At 45.2% G+C, this 21,860-nt stretch overlaps 1 protein-coding gene across 1 annotated transcript; it reads left to right on the forward strand.

Moving 5' to 3' along the window:
• Positions 1–3,907: 3,907 nt before the first annotated feature.
• On the forward strand, positions 3,908–21,823 carry LOC118116335 (serine/threonine-protein kinase PAK 6). Its single transcript, XM_035167982.2, has 9 exons — positions 3,908–4,437; positions 13,152–13,399; positions 15,156–15,812; positions 16,351–16,836; positions 17,210–17,343; positions 18,313–18,439; positions 18,798–18,923; positions 19,046–19,180; positions 20,302–21,823. The coding sequence occupies exons 2-9, from the start codon at positions 13,196–13,198 to the stop codon at positions 20,467–20,469; spliced, it is 2,037 nt and encodes a 678-aa protein (XP_035023873.2). The 5' UTR covers positions 3,908–4,437; positions 13,152–13,195; the 3' UTR covers positions 20,470–21,823.
• Positions 21,824–21,860: the final 37 nt, after the last annotated feature.

Consider the following 21,860-nt stretch of genomic DNA (forward strand, 5'->3'; position numbering starts at 1 on the left):
AATCCATAGCTCTCTCTCTCTCTCTGTCTCTCTCGCTGCAGCAGAGAGATGGAAGGAGTGGGCTACCTCTCCTCCATGTGCTCTAGGCAGGCCCTCAGAGAAGAGTCCAGCACTGTTACTCCGATAGACAGGAACATTCAGTCAGTGCTGTTGACCTATTTGTGCAGCTTTAAACATGCACCAGTCAACAGAGCGTTTTCAGACCAAGCTTTGACTTCTTCATTTTGTGAAATGCCCTTTGCTGCAACTCAGTCCAACACATGATTTTATTGTGACTTTATTGTGTCCAACTCTGCAGGCAGAGAAGAATGAGACGTTTGTCATGATACTTGGTATGATATTTTTAGATGATATTTTGACATCATCTAGCGTATTTCTAAACTCTTTACCTAGGTCACTTCACACTTTCATAACCACAATGTAATACAAACCATTTGATTTAGGTTTTCTTTCAATTCAGTTTATCATGAGACTAAGGTGTATCGACATTTAGCTAAACACTTAATTATGTCACTTTAGAAGAGACCTAACACTCACTAAAAATTCCAGAGGCAGGACTGAAATGAGCTTGTGGCTGTTTTTCTTTTAGCTATAGTAGTACTAGGCTTTTCGCTCTGTGTTTGCACCCTGTACATTTGACTTTAATACTCTTTTCCCCACCAGAATTAGTATCATGTGTTGCAGCTAAACTCACTAAAAGGCCGTTGACTCCATTCACGTAGGCAGTAGATCGATAGTTTATCTTTCTGTTTGGTCTGCTGCTTGCTGCCTTGTACACCAGTAAAATGGATCTGTCGCAGTGGTGATCTTCTCAGTGACCGACTGACTTTACGTCTCATAATTTAAAAATAATGAAAGTTATGATTTACATCTCATTTGGTAAGTCATAATTTCACTTTTTATGATAGAGCCATTCACATTTTTCTTCTTTATCAACTATGTTTTGTCTTATCTGGGCAGATGAGGGCTTCCAGACGTAATGTTATTGCTGAGCAAACAGGAGAATGATGCGAGTTTTGTTGTTATGTCTTCTCCAGTTGTCTCACTCTAACAAAGCTGACATAGATTTATAGGTCATCTGGAAATGTCAGTGGATTAAAGGAAAAAGCTGCATTTGCATCAGCTGTGTAGGCTGAGCCCTGATAACCCCTGGTGTAATCCTCACAGATTCACCCTAAACAATAGAGTGAATTGAAATGCAAATAATTAAGGCAGTTTCACTTAATGCATCCCCATGGCTTTCCTATTAATGACACTGTGGTTTAAAACTATTATTGTCATTGTAAAACCTTCTAGATCCCGGTTTTATTGAATGGAGTGGTAGTGTGTGTGTGTGTGGGGGGGGGGGGGTCCTATGTGAAGCTGATCAATTTAAATATACCCTGAGTGAACAAAACACATAGTTACAATGTTTCTCTAATGTGATACGCTGTTAAACAATATACTGATCAGCCACAGCAGGAAAACGCCTGATATTACCACCACCCAAACAGCTCACACCAAAACAGCTCACACCCATCGAGGCATGCCTCTACAAGACCACTGAAGGTGTATCAGTCGGTTAAGTATGTAGATGTTGACCTCATATCCTTTAAATCCTGTAAATTGCAAGGTAGAACCTCCGCAGATCAAACTGTTTTTTCCAGCACATCCCACAGCTGATTGATTGGATTGAGCTCTGGGGAGGTTGGAGGTCAAGGCAACTTGAACTCGCTGTCACGTTCCTGACCAGTTTTTGTGGTGAGACACATTATCCTGCTGAATGATGCCACTGCCAACAAGTAATACTACACATGGTCTGCAACAATGCTTAGGTAGGAAGGCACATGTCAACATAACATCCACATGTATCCCAGGACTTAACGCTTCCCTGCAGGACATTGCTCAGGGCATGGCAGGTAAACAACAAACAGACCCTGCTGTCCATGGATGTGTAGGAAAATTATTCGTCAGAGTAAGTCACCTGCTTCCAGGGTCCAGGTCTGACGGTCATGTTTACATTGTAGGTGCTTTCGATGGTAGACAGTGGTCCTCATGGACATTCTGACAGGTCCGCAGCTACATAGCCCCATATGCACGAAGCTGCAATGCACTGTGGTTTCTCTCAGCTTTCGTGCTACAGCAGCTCTGGACCACATGAGCCAGCCACCCACACATCAATACATCAGGTTTCCACTGGTTAACCTGTTGACCTTCCATGGACCTTTAACCACGTTAGCATCTAACTGCTGTTTGGGAGTAAGAACTAACTGATCACTTACTGCATAATATATCCAACCCCTTAAAAGGGTGCCAGTGTAACAAGATAATCATCTGTTTCTCACCACTTAGTGGTTTTAATGTTGTAGCCAGTCAGTGTATAAAACACACTGAATATGATGGACGACAAAATGGGTGGGGGTAGAGGTGATAGGGTGGGCGGTGGAACGGGGTTTGTTGATCGGGAGGAAAGAGACAGGGAAGCAATATCTTTAAAATGTTGTAAAGACTGGAAATTATACATGTTTAACTTTGCCCAATAAACATAAAGTTGGGAAAAAAACACCCTGGATATAAGTAATATATATCACACACAAAAAACGAAAAAAAGAGGATTGATTTAAATTTCATCCCCAAATCAATACAGAGTATTTTAGCCAACGGTGCAATATTTTGGACAAGCGGTGCCCTATTTTCTCCAGCAAAGAGAAAAAAATATTGTATTTGCTGATTGTTTTGAAAGGAGATCTTGTCCCTCAGCGAACGTGTCATGAACGTTGGTAGAACTGGTCCATTAATTGACCTTTTGACCTCTGTCCACTTCTCCTTCACACTGACTGACCACAAAGTACATCAACAGCTCAGAACACACAGGACTGTGTTAACCACCACACTCTTGCATATGAAGACACAGATTACAGGATCGTTTACTGCTGCTCGCAGCCCTGAACTCAAAAGAAATCAGGACCATCATTCATGCGAGGCAGTGAAATAAAGCCACGCCAATAAATATCTGAGACAATAATGCTGAGGATTGAGAGGGAAAGAGAGGGACTGGTCTCATCTGCCACACCACCAACAGGCAAATCTGTCATTGTAATGCAGATTGGGTTCGGTGGAGCCTATATTCACTTGAGTTTTATTTGATGTGTGAGGACGAAGATCATCATTTAAGCCTGTTTAAGTGCCTGTGCCAGCATCACTCTCATATCACATGCCATGTATTACATGTATGCCCCAAATCTGGCTCGCTCTGCAAGCCTTTGCTGCCTGACTTGACCCTAATACATTTTCCTGCTTTGTGTCTGGTCGTAGCTGCTGTATGAATTATTCAGGAAATGATTGTGGTGGGAAAGAGAGGGGAATGTTTTGAGTCAGATTAATGTGGATGTTGGACTAGGTCGTCGTGACTTCAGTTTCTTGTGCCCTCGTCCCCTCGTGGGGTCACGGTGGTGTCCCAAACAGGATTGCACCCTCTGCAGACATAGCCCCACACTGTGCACCCCCCCCCCCCTCCTCCTCCTCCTCATGCAACACTCACAATCACACACGCACAAAAATAACAACCCCTCCCGCCATCTGCCATCCCTGACCCTGTCATTGCGTGGATAATACATTTGACTGAACAGCAGCACACTGGGCAAATACAGCACCCTCGTGTTCTCCTGTCACCCGCAATGCACATGTAGAAGAGACAGGGGGGGGCGGGGGTGAAAGGTATTCCAGGTGATGATGTGTAGAGGAGCTCTCCTTTCCTTCCAGTCACTGGAAACCAGCTCATGACACACGCGCACACACACACACACACACACACACACACACACACACACACACACACACACACACACACACACACCCTGCTATCAATTCTTTTGCAGCCCAATGAGCGAGTGGGAGGAGGCGGAGAAGGAGAAGGAGGGAAGTGATAAAGAGAAAGAGAGGGAGGGAGGAGTGTGTGTGTGTGTGTGTGTGTGTGTGTATGTGTGTGACAGAGAGAGAGAGAGAGAAGGGGGGATGGAAGGATCTGTGTGGGGCCGTGATATTCTCTCCTTGTGGATGCTGCCTTTCCTCTCCATGGCTTTGTCCCTCCTCTGTACGGTCACCCCGTGTCCCCGGGAGCAGGCACCGGCACGCGGACCGGCACTCGGCCACGGAAGCAGGGGATGAATCAGCCCCAACAAAGAGCCTTTGAGATGGGAGTGTGCGCTTCTGCCTGGAGGGAGGAACGCATCAGGCTTTCCCAGGCAAGCGGCAGCCTGCAGTGTGCGCTTGCTTGAGAGCCAGCCCTCCTCATCGTTGTGTGTATGAGAGGGGGAAGCGTGTATGTCCGCGAGGGAGTGAGTGCATGTGTGGATGTGAGTGAGTGTTGTGTAATAGTGTACGTGAGTGTGTATGTGCGCACCCTCGCTTCCAATCCTTCCTGGAGGAGAGAGGCTCCCCTCTTCACTGGACGGCAAGGTAAGGGGAATGACAGATACATATATAGAGATCTCTTCTTCTTTTTTTTATATCTAACAATGATATCCCCCCTTTCCACATCGAGGAGGGTGGGTTAGAGAGAGAGAGGGGGATACGAGAAAAGGAGGCTTATCGTCATTGATACAGAGCTGGCTCGAATCTACCGTCGGTGGGCATCAGCTGTGGTGGTGGAGGAGGAGAAGAAGGAGGTGGTGCTGATGTGGGGCTGAGAGACGGGAGAAGGGAAGTCTCAGAGGGTCGTATTCTGTGATGGACCGTCTCTAAAAAAAAGAGGAGCTGTCACCTTCTGCTCACCTCTTGTCCTCAAAAATCCCCACGTCCTGTTCCTGCCGCCTCTGTCCTCCCCCTTCATGTCAAAGGAAAAGGATTCAAACATCACCAACACGTCGTCTCCACACGAGATGCAGGCTCAGACTTGACGAATACAGACTGTGCCACTTCCATGGGCAGGGAAGCTGTTGTGCCATTGTGTATCTATTGTGTGTGTGTGTGTGTGTGTGTGTGTGTGTGTGTGTGTGTGTGTGTGTGTGTGTGTGTGTGTGTGAGTGTGTGGGTAGGCTGAGGTCTCAGGTGATCTTTCTGGTTCTACTGGTGTATGAGGATTAAAGCTGCTGCTGCTGTGCACACACACTTTCGGAGATAGATGCTTTTGGGACATGTTTCTGTGATAACATTTACTTTCATTAAAAAAACTTAATGGCTTCGTTAATGTGGGATTTGATCTTTGAACTGAGGACTGTATTGTAGGTTTGCAAACTCTTACCGCGAGTTCCTCTAATAGATGCTAAATCCCCAGAGAAAGGGCTAAGCCAGATGTAAAGAGGTGTATAGATTTGAGATGTAGTTCACTCGTTGGACCCATTCGTATCATCTCAATATCCATGCATTTGCTACCAAAAACTATGCTTGACCCCTTGTTCGACTAAGAGAGCATCTTGCATTATCCAGGTATCTATCACACTAGTATCAGCACAGTCTGTGTTCTCCTAAGTCTGATGATGATGTAACTGAGGCTCTGCAAATCTTAAACTACTGTGCGTCTGTGTCTCAGGTTTAGATTCAAGGAGAAGGAGGGAAAGGGTATATGAGGTGACAGAGAAGGTCCCTCTGGTGCACACACACGCACACGCACAGCTGGACATCTGCTTCACTGAGGGTGATGTGCGCACTCCAGCGTCCCCTGAAGTTGTTCGTTTTTTTTTTTAGGAGGCTGTCTCTTGTCGCCCATCTTGCTTTCACGCTCCTACGGGCTCACAGTGCAACACAAACTGGCAGCACTGACTCCGCCACATGTGCCGGGACACTGACAGGACAGGAAGTGATTGGAAACCTCTCACACACACACACGCATGAACATAGCACCCAGGCCTTAAGTGGTACAAAACCGCCACGTGTCCCCACGACGTCCATGATTGTTTTCAGGAATGCTTTTGTCACGTTCGTGTCTACGGAAAGAGGGGACAGCGTGCATTACCAGCTTATCATCGCCATCGGCAATGAGACGTCAAGCACTAAGGATTAAATCAGCCTCTGAGTCCAAATTAGGGCAGCGTGCCATGAGTCCCACTCTCTCGGCTGAAACAGCGCCCATGCTGGGTGACGGAGGAGGACGGCACAGCCGGTGCAGATTGATGCTGTAAAGGATCGCAGGTTAAAAATGGTTAGTGATTTGTCCCTCGGAGAGACACGCTGAGGCCTGGGCTAAAATAACATAAATCAGAGCTTTCATAAGCACATGCACGTACAGTAAAGCTTGCACTGAGGCCTGGCGCATCAATAAATTAGACCCAAGAGAGTAGAGTTGGGCACATACCATTGGTCCAGGCTGATCATATGTCTCTATCAGCGCAGCATCAAATTGTTCAAAGCACTTGTGAGAGCCAAGAGGATCTTTAATTAAACAGAGTGTTGGTCAGTGCTGCATTTCCTTATTCTCCTGACTCTATCCTCCAGCATACATATTGTTACACTGCGTGGAGAAGTCTGAGTTAAGAGTGTTTGTCTTGTGATGTGTCAGCATCAATAGAACATCCCATAAAAGCCCCAGGACACTAGAAGCACTGCTTTTACAATGTCATTATGTTAAGGTGTTTGGAGTAGATAGAGACTGTAGCTTTTACGACGCATTAATGTCCCCGCTCCTCACCGCAGGGAAGAACAAGCTATAGTTTCCCCGTCCGTTTTTTCCTCGTGCGGGAGAATCAGTGCCAATATGTAAGGTGACAGAATGATGTATGCGCTCCACTGATGCAACTGTCCTGTCCTCATTTCCCCTTTACCGTGGCGTGTTTACTGCAGACATCGCTGCCCGAGATGATGGAAAAAAGACGTTCCATCTTCAGAGTGGAGAGAGGGCCACTAAATGAGGCAACAAGACACGTGGAACATTAATGAGAGCTTTAAAAACACCCGTTTACTTTTTGCACACTTCACTGTGTGTTGCAGATTTAATTCAAAATTGATAAAATTGCCATTTTTCCCATCATTATACACTATATGACAATATAATGACAATAACAGGGATCTGAATACTTTCGGTTCCTCTCTGTCCTCTTACCTTCTTCCCTCTCTTTTTTTCCGTCCACACTCTGATTTCCTCCCCCACGCTTCCTCCTCCCATCGTGTCCTCCCATTTCTTCTTTCCTCCTGTCAATATTAACTCAGGACTGATGTGTACTCCCGCCCTTGAAAAACGGACAGGCCACATTGTCGAGCACGGGCATCACATGTTACAATGTTCTTTTAATCCTCGGGCCTTGCACAAGAAAATGACAGACAAGCTTTTTGGCTGTTTGCTTTCTCAGTGCTCCGTGACTTCCAACCATTTCTGACTTTAAGTACTTCATACAGAGGCCGGAGTGAAAGCCTACACATGACGAATCGCTGCGAGTTACGTGACATTTGAAATACCCCAAGATATGTCACTTTCAATGAACTCTGTGTGTGAATATGGGTCATCCCTGCCCAACGTTCTGTTTATCTAACTGAAATGCAGAATATGAACATAATCGGCTGTTTTGTTGAATATGTTTTGCATCATATAAATTATTTTTATCATCCCTGCTCTGAACTTCCTTTGGTATCCTTCGGTACATGGCTGTTTTTAAAATCTAAAGTGAAACTAGTCCATTACACTCACTTCACTTGCCCTTGGGTATGCTCTACATTCTGTCCTTACCCCTGTGTGGAGCTTTTATCTGAGAGACAGATACAGAGCACTAAGGAAGCTGTTCTTTGACCACTTTGGAAAAAGAACTGGCACAGTGCATCTTCAAATCCACTCTTCTCTTAGTGGCTCAGAGTAGCTCATTTTGCTTTGTAGGTACTGTATCCCATGTTTTCAGCGAATTGATTTCACAACAGACAGGAGTAAGAGTCACAAGAGCAATGCTAACATCCTGATTCTATGCAGGTATTATGAACAAAATCAATCAATCAATCAATCTATCTATTATCTATCTATCTATCTATCTATCTATCTATCTATCTATCTATCTATCCATTCATATGTCCATTCATATGTCCATCCATCCATCATCTATACTTCTGGTCCTTTGAGGCCGCATCGCTGAGATGTAGGCAAAAAATGTGAATAACAAGTAAATCTAGTAAAAACATCTTATGATGGGTGCTGGATCAACACTCAGAGCTCGAGATCAAGGCTCCTCCTCAGGCTTCACACTTCTGACATATAGACACAAAATCAAACAAAACCTCCACACTCTCGTTTAGAGTCTCCAATTAACCAAAGCTGCATGTTTTAGGACATTTGGAGGAATCTTTCATGCTAACATCATGCTAACTAACCCAACATACAGCTGATTGGATGGGCAGCTCTTTACTTTTGCATTTATTTCACAACCAAAGTAACATTTTGTCCTGAGGAGGCAATGCTTGAAATGATAAGGGATTACCAAAGTGATTATAATTCACCCTGAGGGGAACATGAGTGTGAACCAAATTTCATTGCAACCCGTCCAATAGTTGTTGAGCTATTCCAACATTAGCAACCACATCTGCTAGCATGGCCCAAAAAAATCCACATTTACAACATGGGTGACGACAGATGTAGTAGATGCGTGCCGTTCTTCACCGATCCTCGTGTTCTATTCCAAGTGCTTTGTTGTGCGTGATGTATCAGGCCGCTAGCATGAAATATGCATGGCAGCAGCGTGTTATTCCATGTCATTGAATGCAGCTTATTACATCAGTTGTCGTCTCCTATTGACAATCCCTCCATGTCTGCAGAGGTGACTTCAAAGAGAAAGCAGCCATCGACTTCAATCATAAACACTGCTGCTGTTGCACTGTCCGGTCACATCCAGCGCGCATGTACCTCTTTCACGCCTTCAGATGTGTGTGTGTGTGTGTGTTTCTTTACAATGCACGTGGAAGAGATGACCAACCAATACCCCCCCCCACCCCCACCCTTTGAAAGGCAGTCTCATTATACTCAAAGGGCAAAACGGTCATCATAATGAAGCTGAGCAATCTCCCAGCCCTGCAGACTGCACCGCAGAGTCCAAAAACAGCAGTTACGGCCTCGATACTATGCCACTATGAAATAGATGTCGCCCCCTGTAATTCAGAATAGCTGGATTATGCTTATACACACACACACACACACACACACACACATACACACACACACTGACAAGCACAAAAAGAGGTTTACCTCATCTCCATCGTCTCCCGCCCTCACCTCACTTTTTTGACATGAATCCTGTACAAAATAAACACACAGGAGCAGGAGAGGAGGGAGAAGTGACGGGTCCTAAAATTAGATCAGTGAGGGACTGAACACCGCACTAGTCCTGAGCGCACTGTCACCTGCACACTTACTACATTTCTACATGCACGCCAACGAAAAAGGTAGAAGCAGAAATCGGAGCAAATAGTGAGGAGGGAAAAAAATCATTCCACAAGGCTTGGAGCGCTAACGTCGAACAAATCCAATATCTCTCTTATCTCTCGATCCCCTCCCACTCATCCACAACTCCTGCTCAGGGTGATTTGAGCATGAGAGGAAGGCGAGCTTGTCCCCTCCTCTTCTATCATGTTGTCTGTGGGAAGCATATGGATCGCCTGGTTGCATTTCTGCACGGCATGAGAGGCCCGGCCGCTCTGCCAGGTGAAGACATTCCTTCCAGTTGGGGGGTAAGGCTGTGATTGGATCTTCATTTTAGCTTGGAATAGGGATGGGATTGTTTGAACACTCTGCAGAGACATCTATTCTCACATTTTTCACAATTTGCATGCTTCAGCATCTTTTTTTCATCATCAAAGTTTGCCTTTAGTCACATCTCACAACCGGATTTGCTACAAACAGCTTTTTACTCATGTGATTTTCCGTGTGTGGGATATTTTCTTTTTTGTCACAGTGACAGGATTTGCTCGGTTTTTCAGGTCATGCATTTTGAGTTTCTGCTCCTGCAAAACAGTTGCAGAGATGTAAATACCCAGTGTAGCACTGTTTTTCAGAGTGACCTCATCCTCTTTGGCTCTTCATATCCCTGTCTACAGCTGGCTGATTTTTGCCTCAGCACTTTGATGGATTCAGGACGAGCCTCTGAAGCATGGGGTCAAGTCCCTGCAGTTTTGAGGGATGTGACCAGAAAGTGTAATGATTCACTGTGCAAGTTCGGCTCCGCGCATATGTATCGTACAGCGAGCTTCGGGATCAATAGCACATTGTTATCAAGACAGTCATAAGCTTGGCAGAGTCAGAGAGGTCAACATGAGGCCAGTTGCATGTGATTAAAGCTTGTAAATCAATAATTGCATCAACTTCTCGATTCATTTTGCCCAGGCCTGAATCAACAAAGTATACGGGTGCATGTGTTGTAATATCACAGTGGTTAGCTTGTATTTCTAGAGTCTTCAGAGGGGAACAGTGGTCGAAGATGAATTATGAATACTGTAATAAGTTTTTATTCTGCACTGCTCTGAACCGAGGAAGCTCGATAAAGTACCACACAAAGCCGTCGTCCTGTCTGTGCTGGTATCACCCCATTACCGTTGGCAGTGGAGGACTGTAGCAGTTTGCATTTCACTCATGAGTAAATATTGATTGATCTACTTGTAAAAGGATACATGAGAGCTATGTGTAAATATTTGTTCAGGCGATGCCAACATCTGCACGTCGAATAGCTATCTTAGCAGACAGCAAAGGAAAAATACAAGAGATCACAATCTTCTGTTTTGCAACTTATTTTCTCAGGCATTCGTTCTTCAAAGAATCTGCCACGATAGGTGTATAGAAGCATTTCTGTGTAAACTAGGTGCCTGTCTCTCTAACACATCCGTGTCTGATTGTAATCTTGGCCCTGGCTCCCCTTCTCCCCCACCTCCTGAGAGCCCTCACGCCATAATGTCCCTGTCAGATAAAATTAAAGTCCTGCACAGCACCACGTTATGTATATAAGGAGAGCACAGAGTGATAACCTTATGCAACGCTTAGCATATTAGCCTTGTGACTGAATTATCCTTGGAGGGTGACATCTCTCCAAGCAGTAATCCAACCCCCATCCCCTCGATTCCTCTCTCTCTCTCTCTCTCTCTCTCTTTCAGCCTAACCCCGCTTTCTTGTAATGAGGCAGGTTTAGCTGACGTGACCAGTGGGCCTGACCTGCTTTTACCCTCCGGTGATGTGGCGATGCGATCGGCATGGGTTAGTCACCGATACACCTCATGAAAGGGGCTGCTGATGCCGATTTGAGCCGCGCTGGTCTGAGAGCTGAGGTGGAGGCAGGAGACGGCCGCCAGCGTGATCGCCTGCTGGGTTGCGGACACTTGCAAAACTCATTTTCTCAACTCCCACCATTTCACAGTGCATGATGGGAGATCTTATCTGATCATTCTCAGGGCACCTCTGCATTGGCCACCTACATCATGGCCGTCAAGTGCTACATGCTGAAATAAACAAAGAGTCTACAGACAAGCTAGCCACTTTGTGAAGCTGTAATTAGATTGTTTACATGCTCTCAATAATGCTGGCAATATTAAAGTTTTAGTTCAATATAGTTTACAGACTACATATAAAGATATAGAGGTGTCATAAAAATACGTAAAAATTACAGAAATTACAGAAAGCATCTTTGAGAAAATCTATTTGACATGGACTTTACCTGTTAACTTTAGTTCATGTCCCATCCACTGACACGGAGGTGGCTGGCTTTATTAACTTACTGCAGCCAGATGGCTATCGAGAAGCTTTGGCGTCACTTTTGGAAAGCAGTCATGTGATGTCCTCCATCTTTATATACAATCTATGGTTAGCATGCTAACATCTGATAAAGGGACTACAGGTAAACACTTGGTGCACCTGCTGGTTAATGGTCTGACACTCAGTGGTGAAATATTAAAAGGAGTCATCCTTGAACCTGAAGGACGATTGCATACTGAAGAAGTCGTATACACTCCCCCCTACAGCGTTGACATTGAAAACTGAATAAAGCAACAGTCCGTTTATTTGGGTATGCAAATTATTTTTGTATTTTCTGGACTCTTTGGTCTGAACTTTAGTCACACAGATCAAAGCAGAGGCTGAGGAGATTGTCATTAGATTTGCTGGTATCGGTCACGAACAAAAGTATTGTCGCCTGCTGAGGAAAACACAGTAGTTCAACCAGGCCATGTGAATGTATCCTTTATCAACTTAGAAATCTATAGCAATTTTTCATTGCAATCCATCTAAAGTCTGTCAAGAGATGAGGCTACATAGTTAATCACAAAAGTGCACCTCATTATGATGCTATGGAGGGAAAGTCAGGATTGCCAAAATCAGCAGGATTTATCATCTGGGAACCATGAATGTCTGTACAAAATGTTTGCTTCCAATAGTTATGGAGCTATTTCAGTCTTGAGGAAAAGTGGTGGACCCACCGACAGACCCACCAACAGATTGGCATTTCCATCCCTGGAGCCACGCTTCCAGCTCTGCTATAGCAAGGACGTCCCCACATTGAGCTACACAAAACAGTGTTAATACCAAACATGCGACTCCAATGTGAGGGATTATCTCCCAGTACAGCTGAGGAAATAAGATGTAATATATTTTATTATTTTCCGGCACATGAATGGAAAAAAAGCTGAACATGCAGTAAATACTAGTTAGTGGCTGGCCAAATACATGACCATCCATCCAAAGATTAAGTGCTTCTCCTCCCTGCAATCAAGGGCACACAAGCTACTAATTAGGATACGATATGGAGGGGTTACAGAGGGGTTTTTGAAGGATAGCCTGCAATGTTGTATTTGTGTTTGTATGCACATACATACGTGTGTGTGTGTGGGTATGTGTGTGTTGTACTGCTAATGCACTGAAAGCCTGTGGGCGCTGGCCAACCCAGCCGCGTGCTCATCAGTAAAAGGGCTCCGAGAATGAATAAGCCTTAATTGACCAGATATCCTTCATTACACATGTGCTTACAAATCCATCCGCTTTCCTTGGAGCGGTTCTCAGAGGCACAGGCTCGTGACAGCCAGCAAGGTCGCGTGGGACATACACATCCCATGTCCGGGATGTTGACATTTAAATATTTTCTCCCACGTGGAAGCAGATCATCTGTTGTCAGAGTTTCATTTGAATACAGTGGTTTTGCTTCTGTTCACATTTCAAGATACAGTCAGTTAAAAATACTTTATGTGATGTTGGAGGTGTTTTATTAAAAGCTGAATATATTTCTCTGCAGGGACATTTTGAAGTGGGCAGGCTGACGTCCTCGTGGACCTAAGGATGTTCCGCAAGAAGAAAAAGAAGAGGCCTGATATATCAGCGCCCAAGAACTTCGAGCACCGTGTCCACACCTCATTCGACGCCAAGCGTGGCTGCTTTGTGGGCTTGCCAACGCAATGGCAAAGCTTGATAGAGAACCTGCGCAGGCCCAGACCCATGGTGGACCCCTCCAGGATCACAGAGGTGGAGCTGAGGCCAAGGAAGGTACACTACACCTTTCATTTACTAATCCTGTAAGCTTATCTTTAGAGGAAATGTACGAAGCTTTTTATATCCTCTAGTGTGTCTTGAAGGTTTTTAGTGTATGAGAAAACACTGCCTCTGAAGCTCCTAAAAAAATTAATCAGTAGTGCGGCTGAAACTTCCAGGGCATCGTGATGTCATGTGACATCACAATGTCATGTGATATGACGATGCCCCGCATAATGCACAACTAGTGTCTAGTCTGGCACGTCCCTGCAAAGCCGAGTAAAGCAAGAGTAGGGGCCAACAATTCCTTCACGTGTTGGAAGCAGCTGACCAATCACAACAGAGTGGGCCAGCTTGCCAATCAAAGCAAACTGGACTTTGATGGTAGTGGGAGAGAGGAACTATAATTACAGGCTGAAAAGAGGAGCTATAGAAATGGACACTATGAACAATATAAACCTTGATATGAGCATAATATGTCCCCTTTAACTAATGAGAAATGACCTCCACACGATTCAACCAGGCCCCCACAAAGAGTGGTAATCCAAAAGCAATTCAAACAAGCTTTTATGATACATAAACAGACTGTTTGTTGCATCGATGCAGAAGTATCCCCAAGTGCCTCAGAGAGATGCTGCCGTCTCAGAAAAAGCCATAATCCTCAGATGACAGCGCGGGAGGAAGGCCGGCTCCCCTCCCCATCTTCTTTATTTTCTTATCTATCATGGGGCTGGGCTAATGACCCTGCTGTGTACACTGACTGTACAACGTTGAATACTCAGAGGGGCCACAAGATTTATTACTTCACGCGGGCAATTAATAACAGTCCGTGGTGCCTTCCCAGAGACGTCAAGCAGAAAGGATAAAAAAAATGCAGGTACAGCAAAGGAAACGCCAGTGAGTGATAAAGCCTGCAAATCTCAGGATTTCCACACTTCACAGAGCATATACTGCCAATGCTGTTTATGACCCTGCAGAAAGAAAAAAAACACGAGAGAGCACCAACATTTCATTAACACCACGTTGTGATGAGAGCTGTGCAATATGAGAAGCATCACGTCAGCATCCAGATCACGAGACCCCTGTCATGCAAAAATGTCACTTCAAACCCTTCATTTCAAATTATTACAATGAATCTATCATGATATCATCTCCCAAAATAGGATTTCTCACCAAGGCCATTATCCCCCGTCGTTCTCTGCTCTCTGAGAGGTGCGACAGTAGGTGAGATGTCATCTGACCTCTTCCCACTGTGACCGAACCAGGGAAACAGGAGAAGTTGTTGACTGGCTGTGAACTGAACATGACTCCACCCTGAGACTGACTAATGAGGCACCATGCACTCTCTCTTACAGTCGCAACACTAACACTGCTCTGGCAAAAGATCTTAAGGTTTTCTGATCAGGTTTATACCCTCTGCTTGCCTGTTAATGATGCACGTCACGTCAAGGTCACATGAGCACTTATCTATAATATCTGATGTTTGCAACATAAGCACATCTGCAGAGGCTGTGTCTTTGTTGTGCATCTGTTGAAACAACTTGCTGTATTTGGCATTGTATTGTCAGAATTGAGGCCACGGGCAAAAATATTTAAAGTCTCTTTTTGAAGAATGACAAAGATGTCCTTTATAGATCCTCAAGTCTAAATTTACCAACCCTCTGAGCAATGATTATTCCAGCCTCATTATTCCTGTCAGTCGCAAATATTTCTATAATGTGATCATAGCATGCGCAGTGTGATAAAGAGAAAACGCCTCTGCCTCTTTCAGACCATTGTGCGTGGGAGCATGATTGGTCATGGAGACTACATCGCAGCTATGATCAGCGACATGAGCCGTCTGTCTGTGACCAGCTCCAACTCCCTGAGGAAGAGCAGCCCCTCGGCCCGGAAGAGGGCCCAGTCTCTGGGGAGGCTGGGAGAGGTGAACGAGGGAGAAACATACCAGTATGAGGGTCTGACCCAGGACAACGCAGACGATGAGGACGCGGACCAGGACCGGTGGAGGGAAAGGGCCAGGAACATTCACAGTGAGACCAACACCCCTTATCTAGGCATGAAGAAGAGCATCACGCTGCAACCCAATGGGATCTTGCCAAAGGCTAAATCCACCTACGAAGTAAGCACCATGGAGGGACCCCCGTATCCGGCTCCGTCCCATAATATGCCGGTGCCGAGTTACGAGGCCTACTTGAACTCCGAGGTGGGCAGTCCTCAGGAGAGAGTGATATGGAAAAGAGATTTCCAGCTGTCAAGGGGAATGCAACCAAATCAGAGACCTATAGCTTGTTTCTACAGTCCTGCTATGAGTGTGCAACAGCCCCACGGGGACCAAGGGACAGTCACAACGGAGCTGCGGCCCAATTTACCGATGTACATGCACCCACAGAACAGCCCCGGGAGGCCGTTCTCCTCCTACGACCTGAAGGTAGGCCTGACATCACAACAGCAATTAAATGCACTGATAATACATCACTTGTAGAATATACAATATATGCACATTCCGATAATCATATAATTAGAACTTGGCATGTTTTTCCATTAGCACTGAATACATTAAATACAAGTTTTTTTGTCAAGAAATCATCAGGGATCATTTTCATGCTTAGCTTGTGGAAACTTTAGAGAGGCAGCATATCGACTTTCTTTACATTAACAGTGATTAAAGCTCTGGGGTTGAGTATTTTATTTAATTCTGATGTTGAAATATGAAATCTGGGTTTAAAGTGCCAGTGGGGGCTGTAAAACTTGAGAGATGTTTGGCAAGATTTCGGCGGGATGCTTGTGCACATACAGCAACATCTTCGCACAGGTCACATCAGGTGAGGTGGAGGAAGAGTGGATGCAGAGTGAGAGCGAAGGACTTTACTTATATTCAGTTTCAAAGCAGGTCTTGAACCGCAGGCAGGTGGCCAACATCCTCTCAGCTCTTAATGTCCCTCACCTTATTTCCTCTCATCGTGCAGGCAGAGTCGACAGTGAGGTACCACTCCGGCTTCCTGCCCACTGGCACCAGCAGTCCTCTCGTGGGCGGCATCCGGCCTCAGCGAACTGTGCGCTCCTCGGCTAGCTACACCCTGGGCCTTTCTCCTAACATGGGACTGCGACCCAGCGGGCCTGACCCCTTTCTCAGACACTCTGGATGCCCCAACCCTCCCTACCCCAGGCAGGACAGTCCCTCCCAGCCTCGACCCTCCCCTACAGGCTCACTAGCTACAAGCAGGCCTCCCGCTGACCCCGTTACCAAGGCAACTGCCGAACAGTTCAAAGCTGCCCTGCAGATGGTGGTCGACAAGGGCGATCCGCGGTCTTACCTGGAGAACTTTGTAAAGATTGGCGAGGGCTCGACGGGGGTGGTGTGCATCGCCACAGAGAAGCACAGCGGCAGGGAGGTAGCGGTGAAGATGATGGACCTGCGGCGGCAGCAAAGAAGAGAACTGCTCTTTAATGAGGTACAGTAGCCTACTAGGAACAACGTGACGCCAGAAAACAAGCACAAAGAAAAATATCAACATACAATGTGATGCATTCTCAATTACAGACATATCTGAAAGCTCAGGCCTGGTGTTTAGCTTCTGACGTTAAAGGGACACTTGATTTTATGTGTGTCTGGATTAAAAAGAACAACATTTTTACACATGCTGGAATGAGCTTTCCAAAGTCTGAGAAAATGAGACTGATGCAGTCATCTGGGTCATCATATCTTGGGGTTGGAGATCAAAAGTTTGAATAGCTAATCTGAATCATATATTTGGGGTATTCAATTTGAAACACTGATTATTTTTTGACTGGTTTTAACGTGACTGTTTTGTGCTGCTGCTGCAGGTGGTGATCATGAGGGACTATCAGCACAGGAACGTGGTGGAGATGTTTAAGTCGGCCCTGGTGGAGGAGGAGCTGTGGGTCATCATGGAGTACCTGCAGGGTGGAGCGCTCACCAACATTGTGTCCGAAACCAGGTACGAGCACCACCCAGAGTCCCCCCATGGGAAGCTGCGTTTGGTGCATTCCAACTGGTTATGATATCATCTTTTAATAACTAAAACAACCACAAGGGGGTAGTGTGGTATCGAGTGGTGTTGATGATCCCTGCAGCACAAAGACATCACTCAGTCCTCTTTTGTACTCCAGACTCTGCTCTTCTCAGGGGAGGAAATAATAACAACAGAATATGTACAGAAAGCATGTGTTGAAGCTTCTCTCACATTATTCAGCAGAACATACTACAAACAAGGAAAGAGTATCGAGCAGCAGCGGCGGGGGGGTGTTTCGTCAGGGTGTGATTGTTTGGAGCTATCACTGTCTTTTTATATTATTGACAGATGGCTGGCTCCGTCTCTAAAGGGCAACCTCAGGGTGAGATCACTTGACTCAAAGGGATGAAAAAAATTCTCTCCAGCCAGATGACATATAAAATGAGCCAGCTGTCACAGCCACTCCTTATCAGGGATTAGGATGGTCGGTATATTGACAGAACAATCAGGAGGAAGACTCCCCGGTTCCTTTGCTTTTCCTCGCAGTTTGTGTGCCAACAGCAAGGCAGGAAGTTTTTGTGTCTATATATTACAATAGTCATAGTGTGGGAGAACACATACTTGTATTACCTCGTGTTACCTTGTTTTTCAGTAGACGCCTGATCTTGTTTGCTGTTTGCACACGGCCTCTGGTCTCCTGGCTCTTGAACCTTTATGTTACACTGACTCACATTAAAACTGTCGAGGTGTGAACATGTCTTTTTTTGTTAGTCACTCTGCTGTGTGGGAGTTGTTGTTGTTTTGAACCTTGCACTCTTTATCGTTCTCATTCAATGTGCGTGGTGATTCATGAATTTTGACTTTCTGAGCCGCCGATTTGGTTCAACTCGTAATGAGGAAAAAGTGTAAAATGTTAATGTAAATCTGTTTTTCTGTGTGTGTGTTTTCCTGCAGGCTGAATGAGGAGCAGATTGCCACAGTGTGTGAAGCTGTCCTTCAGGCCCTGGCCTACCTCCATTCACAGGGAGTCATCCACAGAGACATCAAGAGTGACTCTATACTGCTCACGTTAGACGGAAGAGTAAGACATTATCATCACTCTTTCTTTCTTTCTTTTCATTTCCTTCCTTCCTTCCTTTTTCTTTCCTTTTCTCCCATCCCTCCTCCCTTCTTTCTTTCTTCCTTTCATACTTTCTTCCTTCCTTCCTTCCGTTTTCCCTCCTCCCTCCCTCCCTCCATCCCTCTTTGCTTCTTTCCGTCCGTCCTTCCCTCTTTCTTTCTTGCTTTCTTCCTTTCATTCTTCCTTCCTTCCTTCCGTTTTCCCTCCCTCCCTCTTTGCTTCTTTCCTTCCCTCCTCCCTTCTTTCACTCCCTCCTTCCTTCTTCAATTCTTTCTTTTTTATTATCTTCACAGTAAAGTCTTCTTCTCGTCCATTACAGGTCAAGCTTTCAGACTTTGGCTTCTGTGCTCAGATCAGTAAGGACATCCCTAAGAGGAAGTCTTTGGTGGGGACACCGTATTGGATGGCTCCTGAGGTCATCTCCAAATCACCATATGGCACTGAGGTGAGGAGGGTCACATCCCACTCTCCCATTAACAGTGGTGTTGTGTTCTCTGTCATGTGTAGCATAAAGCAGCCAGCATTGACAGTCTGTTACATGGTTTTCTCTGTGTGATGGTGCACCAGGTGGATATCTGGTCGATGGGTATCATGGTGGTGGAGATGGTGGATGGAGAGCCGCCGTACTTCAGTGAAACCCCTGTAGCAGCTATGAAGAGGCTGAGGGATGAACTTGCTCCTACTGTTCGAAATGTCAGCCAGGTACGAGAACACACAACACACACACACAGACACTTGCGGCCAATCAATGAGCTGATGCAGGGCACAGACAGCTGATCCTCACCACTGTAAACACAGACACAGTCCAGCCACAGGAGGGTTCTCTGGACACAACACAAAGTGGAGTCTCTTTCTAAATATATGTACACACACACACACACACACACACACACACACACACACACACACACACACACACACACACACAAACACACACACACACACACACACAAACACACACACACACACACACAAACACACACATGATGTTTTTAAATCGACTAACATCCTGTTCTCAGCGTTGACTCCTCCATAAGTTTACTGCAACATAAGATTCAGTGCCATGCGGGTGCTTGATTTGAATATATACCTTTGTAATTTTGTTTTTAAAGGGGTATCATTTAACCATTTTCTTCAAATGTAGCAAGTAACCTTCTTCTAATTGTGTTCAAGCTGATAGCTGATCATGATAAATTATTTCTATACATATAATGTAATTCAGCTTCCTCGTCTTATCATCTCACATTTTATTCATCTCACACACTTGTTGATCCAGGAATCCAACCCATATCATTCTGGCAGTATGATCAGTCAAATTTATCAATCAAATTTTATTTGTGCAGCCCATATTGGCAAGTGACAGTTTGCCCTGTAGACAAAGGGAAAACTTTCTAGAGGAAACCTGGTTTGGTGAGGAGAGACGGCATTCAACTCTCTTATCTAAGAATATATCTAAGTTTATTGAGCCAAAATGGCAACCCAGGGAGGGACTAGGAGGCAGAGCAGTCCTACACACCTCTCTGTACTAAAACCCCATAGAGACTGTGTCTGCCCCCTACAGGATCAAATTGATGAAATCTAGGAGAAGGAAAGAAGAGATATAAAGGCGAAAACAATACGAAAAATGGATGATAAGAAAAACTTATGAACGCCTCAAACACAGCATGCAGCTCTGTTCTGTATGAAGTCTGCTATTTTTCATTCTCGAAATTCCCATATCCCTGAATCATAATTCAATATAAGAAATAAAGTTGCAAGTAAGTAAAATACCCAAGATCTTTACATATTTTAAAGATATATGTGTCCATTGCTCTCTGGTCCAGATCTTCCCGGTTCTAAAAGACTTCCTGGATCGTATGCTGACTCGGGACCCTCTTGAGCGGGCAAGCGCCACCGACCTGCTGGAGCACCCTTTCCTGCTGCAGTGCGGCTCACCTCAGTGCCTGGTCCCACTGGTGGAGCAGTACCGCAAGCGCATGTCCCGCTGCTGACCCCCGTGGGGCTCCTGGTACACCCCCCCGCACCCAACCTTCAGTCTGACCTTTCCAAGCCCTGCACCGAGGTCAAACTCCTCTAGCACCCTAGCCAAAAGGAGATGCAGCTGCAGAGAAGCAGAGCCAGACAGCCACGATGCTGCCAGAGCGACGGTGGCAGGACGGCTAATGGAAGGCTGACAGACAGCGCATGGTCTCGGGCATGAGAGAAGCACTTTAGGAGTCAGTTAACGGCAGCATGCAGTTCCTCACCTTTCAACACGATATTGATCGGCTTCCTGTAACATTCAGTGGGATTTGACACGACACAACATGGTGCATATCAACTGATTGCAAAAATCAATGTTCCACGTAACTATACAGTATGTAATGGACACGCACTGCTCTACAGATCCTTTATAGTGTTCATAGTGGGCATTATTGTTAGCCGTGAGAAGCTTATGAAGCTGGTGTTAGGCTCATTGTGACATTGTTATGGAAGGATACAGTTACCTCTGCACACTCACACACTCCGCTGTGGAAACTGGACGACGACCTGGTCGGTACACTCCACGGACACTGACAGTAGACTCTTTGCATGGCCAAACGGAGGCACACCTGGCCTGATGTGAATGCTTGAATAGGTACCAAACTGGGATGTGAAAGACTTTTCTCCTTTATTAGCATAATAAATGGGTAGACGAAAACCCAGCTGCTACTAAGGGTCTTTGGAAAACCACCAGTACCACTTTCCTCTTTTTCTTATTTATTCTTTATTTCCAAAAAAAGGTGTTGTGGGTTGTTTGTATGATGTGAACTTGCAAATAAGGTTTCATTATTACGTATGGACTTGAAACATAATAATGTAGATATTAAAATACTGAATATTAGGGTCCTTACACCTGCTGCTTCACTGAAGTAAATTATATGAGATGAATTTTACTTTTCTTTACAGAAATGTGAGTGTACAGTTAAATGTGTGTGTATGTGCATGTGAGCACATGTGTGTGTATGTGTGTGTATGTGTGTGTGTGTGTGTGTGTGGTGACATCTCAGTGTTTGCTTCTGACACGGCCCTATTTGTATTATTTTTAAAAATTACAAGATGTGTGTTTGTCGCTCCTCGAGAAAATGTGTGTGAGTGTGTCTGCATTTTGTTTGCCTAGATAAAGCACACAGGCCTGGCATGTGATGCTGCAGGACGTCCACCTGCTGAGAACCACTTTGCACATAATAGTCTTTGTATTCTGAACACGGATACATGTTGACATGTTTCATGTATTTCTATCTTCTTGTGTGGATCATTCATGGGAAAAGAGAATTACATATTTTAATTTTGTACAAATCAATAAATGATGCATATTGAATCTGACAATTCACTTCATCCGGCATTTCCTCCTACATGCATG

This window comes from Hippoglossus stenolepis, chromosome 10 (assembly GCF_022539355.2).
Source record: "Hippoglossus stenolepis isolate QCI-W04-F060 chromosome 10, HSTE1.2, whole genome shotgun sequence".
In the NCBI taxonomy this organism is placed as follows: Eukaryota; Metazoa; Chordata; class Actinopteri; order Pleuronectiformes; family Pleuronectidae; genus Hippoglossus; species Hippoglossus stenolepis.